Source organism: Electrophorus electricus, chromosome 3 (genome assembly GCF_041902795.1).
Source record: "Electrophorus electricus isolate QZ-2024a chromosome 3, ASM4190279v1, whole genome shotgun sequence".
In the NCBI taxonomy this organism is placed as follows: domain Eukaryota; kingdom Metazoa; phylum Chordata; class Actinopteri; order Gymnotiformes; family Gymnotidae; genus Electrophorus; species Electrophorus electricus.
This window is the reverse complement of record NC_137499.1, coordinates 5,504,873-5,512,994: the sequence shown is the minus strand read 5'-3', so window position 1 is coordinate 5,512,994 and position 8,122 is coordinate 5,504,873. Positions and strand designations below refer to the sequence as shown.

At 37.8% G+C, this 8,122-nt stretch overlaps 1 protein-coding gene and 1 long non-coding RNA gene across 2 annotated transcripts; one reads left to right on the top strand and one right to left on the bottom strand.

Moving 5' to 3' along the window:
• The first annotated feature begins 527 nt into the window (after positions 1–527).
• Positions 528–7,716, top strand: LOC113573955 (ammonium transporter Rh type C-like). The gene is made up of 11 exons (XM_035531664.2): positions 528–1,413; positions 4,361–4,553; positions 4,898–5,048; positions 5,186–5,333; positions 5,515–5,681; positions 5,800–5,937; positions 6,027–6,163; positions 6,355–6,473; positions 6,583–6,656; positions 6,935–7,008; positions 7,404–7,716. Exons 1-11 carry the CDS (start codon positions 1,188–1,190, stop codon positions 7,432–7,434), a joined length of 1,458 nt encoding a protein of 485 aa, XP_035387557.1. The 5' UTR covers positions 528–1,187; the 3' UTR covers positions 7,435–7,716.
• LOC113573956 (uncharacterized) lies at positions 4,389–7,410 on the bottom strand. The gene is made up of 5 exons (XR_003410270.3): positions 7,273–7,410; positions 5,740–5,935; positions 5,607–5,655; positions 4,868–5,071; positions 4,389–4,526 (listed from the first exon to the last, which is right to left on the bottom strand). It is a non-coding gene; the product is annotated as an uncharacterized LOC113573956 (long non-coding RNA).
• Positions 7,717–8,122: the final 406 nt, after the last annotated feature.

Genomic DNA, 8,122 nt, shown 5'->3' with positions numbered 1-8,122 from the left:
TAGACTGACCCTAAGGCACTGAGTCTTTACAAAACAGTTGGTAGTAATTATTAACGTGTCCACACTGGAGGAAAGTGTACAGATACTTCTGTTTGGTTGATGAGCCCCAAAACCATTTATTTAAATAACATTTACTGTAGCTCACACAGGTTTTTGACTTTGCAGACAATAGAGATTTGATGTTTAATTTAAACTACATGCTATATACCAACTAGTTGACTGATAGGTACACTTGAAAAAAAAATACCATTCCATTTTTTGGGTTTAATACTTCAAGCTTGTGCATTGTATATTGTAGATGTCTAGAGCATAAAATGTATGTATGCATGTAAATACAGATAAAAATTGCAGTGCAGAACAGAACAGGGCATACTTTGCTTGCACAGTGCATGAAGGACACACACACTTTCTCTCCCTCTCATACACACACACACGCACACACACACACACGCACACACACACACACACACACACATATATGTGTGTGTGTGTGCGTGTGTGTGTGTGTGCGCGTGTGTGTGTGTGCGTGTGTGTGTGTGTGTGTGTGTGCAAAATATTTTCAGTTGTGTATAACATAAACAATTATTGTGTCAGAACAAGCACCAGTTAATTTGTTAATTTGACTTTACTTATTTGAAAAGAAAGGTTAGCAAGGTGACTTTATGTAACTCTCTCACAAATTAATTGGTTGCTCAGTTCAACAAAGAAACAAATCTTATCACTTTCAGCTCTACTTGTTTCATTAAAAAGCAACCATCACTCATTGTGAACATATTATTCTAGTGACTGCACTCATAGAATTTGGAATATAGAGTCAGTTCAGACAACATGAGTAGTCAATATTTATAGATAGATTATTAGGCTTTTTAAAAATGTGGGCTATGTGTAGTCTTGAATTAAATTGCAGTGCCAGTGGTTATCACCACTGGAATTTCTTTTTAGTCTATACTTGATCTGGTCCTAATCTAGTTTTATTCTGCGCACGGTAAGAAAAACTGTAATATCTTAATCTGTGTTCTGCCGATGGGTTTTTATCAGGTATTGGAGGAGTTACTAATAGCAATCAGCATCATTCCTGGCATGACACACCTCTAACTCATTATCTATAAATACCTCCACAGTCAACTGCTGCAATTACAAGGTCCTAATAGAAGGTGCCCTCACGTTGGTCATCGCTAACAACCAAAATGGGGAACTGCCAGGATAGCTGCAAAAATTTCTGGTGCGGTCCTAAAAACACCAATGTCCGGATCAGCCTGCCAGCTATCTGCTTCATATGGCAAATTGCCATGATCGCCCTGTTTGCAATCTTTGTGCGCTATGATCCAGAGGCTGATGCACACTGGACTGAATATATGCATCAAAATAATATTACAAGCAATATTGAGAATGACTTCTACTACAGATATCCAAGTGAGTATGCATGCATTGGTTAATTAAGAATAATTGTGTTGGTCATATATATATATATATATATATATATATATATATATATATATATATATATAGTTATAGTAAAAATATTCTTTAGATTATTCTTTTTATTATTTACATGTTGCCCATTGGACAAATTATCGGTAACCATGGTCTTTTATTGTTATGTATATAACTTTCAATCATATATAACTGTCAATTCTACTGTCATTCCAAATAATATGTCTGCTACCACTTCCCTGATATATGTGTTTAGCATATGCATCTCTGATCTCAAACTCTGGATGAATATAATATAATATAATATAATATAATATAATATAATATAATATAATATAATATAATATAAACACATGTCTATGTTGATATTTACATTCTACAGTCTGCATAGTGCCACCCTCCTGTCCTGCCTCCTGTTTTTTTTGTTTGCTTGTTTGTTTGTTTGTTTGTTTGTTTGTTTGTTTGTTTTTAAATCCAAAATATCTTCACCCTAGTTAAACCCACTCAAGTGGTTAGAAACCTTGGCATCCCTCGAGTCTACATTCTCTCGAGTCCCGTATCTCACCTCTCACTAAATATGTTTTCTTTCATTTCCACAATATTGCCTGCCTTCATATTTTTTCTGAATATTAATGAGTGCGTTTACATGCATTTAACAATCCGATAACTGCATAAAATCAGATTTTGTTAGTAATCCGATCAAGGCGTTTGCATGCCCTTGAGTGTTCAGATAATCGGACTCAGTCAGGCAAAAATCGGATTTCTAGTTTGCCACCAGCCAATAATCTCACACAATGGTGTGACGTAAACTTATAACTTCCTGCCGCTGCTCTTTGTAAACATGCGCTCAAATTCGTTTTTTCTCCCCATCTTTTTATATGGATACTAATGGCAATGCTCGAGTATGTACTGCGTTTTAGAGACTCCCCAAAAGTGTTTGATAAACATTTCACGGGTGCAGCATTTAATTCTGCTAGTCGCTTCCGAGACAGCGCCGGTTACGTTTGCGAGCATGCGCAGACTGAGAAATCCCAAAGAATTTAGGAGTAGAAGAGAAAAAGAAGATTATGAGTATACATGCGCGGAGAAACCAAATTACTGAGCTAATATCCGACTCTCGTCGTCGGATTCCTTAATCTTATTTCTAGCCCATAATCCGATCTATGAAATCGGAGTATGCGCTTTACATGACCACTTGAATTATCATATAACTGGAGAAATCCGATTATGGTCAGTGATGCTAAAACCATAGTGAATGCCTTCATCAGCTCCTGTACTATTGTAATTCCCTCTTTATAGGTCTTCCTGGTTAAATATCTGACAGATTTCAATATCTTCAAAACCCTGCTGCTAGAGTACTCGCACACAAAAAGATATCTGCTCATATTGTTCTTCGTCATTTACACATTTACGTGTCTCATTCCCTCATATTAAATATAAAATACTCGTTGGCCCCTTCAAAGTTCTGCATGGTGTTGAACTACTTCAGTTTTACAACCCTTCTCACACTCTTAGATCTTCTAACAGTAATCTCATTGTACCTCATACTAGGCATTCTTCTGTAGGTGACAGGGAATTAAGTGCTGCAGCACTGAAACTGCCCTTCCTCAGTCTTTTCTGGACTTCTCTTCTTTTGCATCTTTCAAATGTCTGTTAAAGACTTAAATTTTCATTCAACACTAATATACTTTCTCACTTTTTTTGTTCCTTTCACTCCTATGAGTTCTTGATGCGACGTTGGGTATGAGAAAGACTTTATATCAATGTAATAAATAAATATTTTCTCTGACCAATTTACTAGTTATAAGGTCCCTGTCATGGAAAACGAAAATCTGCTCACTTGAAATTAAGAATTTTGAAGTAAATATGTAAATATTTTTGAAGTTTAAAAGCACACCATTCACTTCCCCAGTACTGACAGTCCATATAAAGAATCTAAGTGTAAAAACACTCAGTTCTGAAATCACTCTTTCTCTGATGTCTGAGAACAAATTTAGTTACATTTCTGCCTTTTCAGCCTATAGCAGTTTAGCTTCACCTACTTAGATCGCAGTTCTCCGTGAATCATCTCTTGAGTGTTTTTGAATGAGGCACAATACAGGGAAGCCAATCAGAGCCAATTAGTGTTCATTTAGTCTTAAATGTGCAGTAACAGAAACAGCATGTTTAATTGTAAGGGGTAAATAAAGGTTGGAAAATGGTCGCGTAAAGATGAATTCTGACTGGTTTTGGAATTTACAAATAAAGGAAAAGGAAAATAAAGAAAATGTAGGATATGGGCCTTTAATGCTGAATTTCTGAAATTTTCTCTTTGTTCTCTTTGAAAATGTATTGTGTAATAATGTAAGTTTCTGCTCTAAAACAGTGTAAAGTAATGTAACATTCTTCCAGTTATTCTCCTTGATGTACTCTTTTAGGCTCTGAGAGTATTTTTCATATATGTTTCATATATGGATAATCTGAATTTAGTCCATTTAAATATACTTCTTGTATCTAGGAATATGCTTGGGTTTTACCTTAGTGCTTGATCTTAACCTTAGTCTTAGATTAGCAAATTTTAATTTCCTAAACGGGCAATGGTGGCTCAGTGGTTAAAGTACTTGACTAGTAATCAGACGTTTGCCAGTTCAAGTTGCCACTGTTGGGCTCCTAAGCAACCCACAGTTGCTCAAAACTGTACTCAGTCATGAATGTAAGTTGTTTTGGATAAAAGAGTTAGGTAAATGTAAGATTATATTTTATTCTCATAAAACCTATGTATGAAAATAAAGTTTAGAGTCATTATAACAATTATTACATTTGTAACTGTTCTTATAGGCATATTTGTCTACTTTTGTTATTGAGAAAAGTCTGTGTACAAGCTATGTTATGTATATAGCATTGATTTTTCTTAAACACATTCTGCCTCTGCCCCTTCATTGGGCAGGCTTCCAGGACGTGCACGTGATGATCTTCATGGGTTTCGGCCTCCTCTTTACCTTCCTGAAACGCTACAGCTTTGGCGGGGTGGGCTTTAACTTCCTCATCTCTGCCTTTGGCCTGCAGTGGGCTCTGCTGATGCAGGGCTGGTTCCACTCACTGGATTCCACAGACTGGACCATCAAAATCGGAATGAAAAGGTACGAAATAGGGTTTATGAGAATGCAAATGTAAACTGAAACCCCTGCTTGTTCATGGCTATACAACACTTGAGAAAACAAATCTAACTGATTATATGGGCCTTGTACTCAGAAAACTGCAAGATATACTAAAGTTTAGTCACTGGAGGATATGATAGAATAATTCATAATTCAAGATGCCATGTAGTTTATGGTTCAAGTTTTGCTCATTTCACAGATTCCATACAGAGCCTGAATAGCTGGCTAGTGAGATCTAGATGAACAGGACATGAACTCAACTGCTACCAAATTACAGTTCTGTAGGTCTTACTTACTCTCTATAATTAGGATTATTCAATTTCCAGTCTCATCAATGCTGACTTCTGTGTGGCTGGGTGCCTAATCGCATTTGGAGCTTGCCTGGGAAAAGTCAGTCCTATACAGCTCATGGTGATGACACTGTGTGGCGTCAGTTTGTTTGCAGTGGAAGAGTACGTCATCCTCAACCTCATTCATGTAGGTGCAGCTGATCAACCACTCTAACATTGCAATGAGAGTAATTTGTTATTGTATGATAGAAAATAACAAGTTATTTGCTGATATCTCCTCTAGAGATGTCCAGTGCTAATTCTGTTTGTCTGTCACTTGTACAGGCTAAAGACACTGGTGGCTCCATGGTCATCCACACATTTGGAGGATATTATGGTCTGACAATATCATGGATTCTCTATCGCCCAAATTTACATCAGAGCAAACGTCTGCGAGGTTCCTCTTACCACTCGGATGTCTTTGCCATGATTGGTGAGTTACAGAAGTCTATAAAAAGTGTTGCAACAACAAATTCACAATAAGATTGTAACAGAGTTTAAAATAAAACACCCAGACTCTGAAGATGATCTTAATGCTATAATGTATTTGAGAACACAATACCTGCTAAAAAAAATGTGTTGAAATTGAATAAACACCACCATTCTCTTCACAGGTACACTCTTCCTCTGGGTTCACTGGCCCAGTTTCAACTCTGCCATTGGGAACCATGGAGATGGGCAGCACCGTGCAGTTATTAACACGTACCTGAGTCTGGCGGCCAGTGTCCTCACCACCTTTGCCGTCTCCAGCCTCTCTGCCAAGAGGGGCAAGCTAAGCATGGTAGAGTTCTTCACCACACAGAGTGCATGATAGTCTCTGTTGCACAAAGTTGACTTACCTGTTGTTCTGCTACTGAGTCTTGATAAGGTATGTGATCTGTCTTCTGTCTGCAATCTAGGTTCATATCCAGAATGCCACCCTGGCTGGAGGTGTCGCCATGGGTACAGCGGCTGAGATCATGGTCTCGCCCTACAGTGCACTGGTCGTTGGCGTCTGCAGTGGCATCATATCTACCTTTGGATTTGTGGTGTTGACTGTAAGTGATGAAACAATAAAGGTTGCTTCAGACTCTCATGCCAAATGTGGATTTTTTGGTGTTAAAATGCTTGTTATACATCCTCATAGCCTTTCATGGAGAAGCATATGAAGATCCAGGACACCTGTGGAATCCATAATCTGCATGCCATGCCAGGTGTCCTTGGAGGAGCTGTGGGTGCTGTCACAGCTGCCTTTGCAAGCACATCTGTCTACGGACAGGAAGGGTGGGCAAGCTTACTAACTTCTCTTATGCACTTATTTCTCTTGCTCTTCTTTTTGGGGAGGGTGTCAACTCATTTTACACCACAGTGATTAAAACTGTATATTTTGTTGCTGATGCAGCCATATGGTTTTTGAAAGGTGTAGATGCATGTGGGTTTATGCAAATATCTCTTTTATTTTGATATTGTGGCAGGTTGATGCACGCAATCATGCATGGATTTGTGGATAGGACAATGGGCATGCAGGCAGCCCATCAAGCAGCTGGATTGTGCATTGCTATCATTTCCGGAATTGGAGGCGGAGCCGTAGTGGGTGTGTGTGTGAGATATATTTATGTAGCTCAATTGAACTCTTTATTCAAAACGTATTTTACAAAACACAGAGGCACGGAGTTTAAAACAGGGTTACCTTTTTTCTCTAGGTTGTATTCTGAGGCTACCTTGCTGGGGAGACCCAGAGGATGAAAACTGCTTTGATGATGAAGTTTACTGGGAGGTGACTGCGACTAAAGTGCATATACTCGCCACCAGGCTGTGCTGTTGGACCCCAATGCTAATTATTAATAAATTGTGTAGACGCTCTGTACTGTGTCAATGTGAAGGGAAAATCCGCTCCCAAACACGTTTCACAGAAAGGATGTTATTACACATGCATATAGGATAAGGATAAGCAAACTAAATCAATTATATGTGAGTTTCACTTGTACGTAGTTTGAAATCCAGTTTTAACTTTGAGATAACACTTTATTTATTTATGTATTTTTTTTTACGAAGCTGCCTGAAGATGAGGAGAGCGTTCCCCCAGTTAATCAGTACAACGACCAGAAAGCCGACAAACAGACTGATGTGTAAGTGTAATGTTTTCATGGAAAATGTCATAAATGTTCTCTCGTGAATTTAGTTAATTTGTTATAACTCGCTAAATTAGCCAGATATTACGTGTCAGTAAATTATGTACAACAGTTCCTCCAAACTGAAAAAAAAATTATTTTAATACATATGTAGTATATGCGGTTCCAAATATATAATAAAACGATTACAAGCTTTCAATTATTGGCGGCAAAGCTGTGTAACGTGGAACCTTTAAACCAATGCACTAGATCATTGCTTACCTGGAATTGTGATTTCACTCACTTGGAGACCGCTTGTCGTGTTTACATATTTGTCTTTCTATCTGCATGTTTGTTTGCCGTCTGTGATTATACGGATTATAGCATTATGCTCTTCTGATATTTCTCTGTAGGAACGAGTCCACACTCTCAGTTGAAAACTGACCGCGCAATGCCTCCAATGATATAGGCACTGATGAAACACGTCACGGGATGTTCCCAAAGGGGTCAGCGGTGAAGGATTCAGAGCAAAGCCAGTGCCGTTTGTCGAAGACGATTAAAATGAACTGCAGCAGCATTTAATTTAGATTGATTGAATATACCGGAATTCATATTCAATAAATCTAAAGAGATTTTGAATATGTCCAAATATCTAACCTACATAGTTTTCAGTCCTGTTGCTTAATTATACACACTGCGATTAATTAAACGCATAAATGAAGTAAATGTGTCTTTTTTGAGTTGGCCTTTTATATTGAACACTTGTGACCTGGCATTTGGTACCTATTATTCATTCTAGAGTCCTGTAACCTATGTTTTTCGTTTTATACATTCACGTGATATTCTCTCAGCGTGAGCAAGGAGAGCGTTACAATATCAGTTTTTTAATGTAATAAGTAATGTAATAATGCGCACCTAGTCATTCAGAGAAAAACATTTTAAAAGCAGTACATTCGTTTTCTCTTTATCAGTTTCATATATCGAGTTCTTATTCAGATTTCGTTGGACATTCTGTGACCTTGTCGACAGTGTCAATCACTGTTATATATTACGTAACTATGCTACAGATCAGTGGTGCTAACTGACGAAGTTCCTGCATGATTGTTTATCGATTATTAAAACATAAAGGCGT

Coding starts and splice junctions, on each gene's coding strand:
- LOC113573955 (XM_035531664.2), top strand. CDS start 1,188: ATGGGGAACTGCCAGGATAGCTGCAAAAATTTCTGGTGCGGTCCTAAA. Junction 4,554..4,897: donor ATCAAAATCGGAATGAAAAG/GTACGAAATAGG, acceptor TTCAATTTCCAG/TCTCATCAATGCTGACTTCT. Junction 6,657..6,934: donor ATGATGAAGTTTACTGGGAG/GTGACTGCGACT, acceptor TTTTTTACGAAG/CTGCCTGAAGATGAGGAGAG.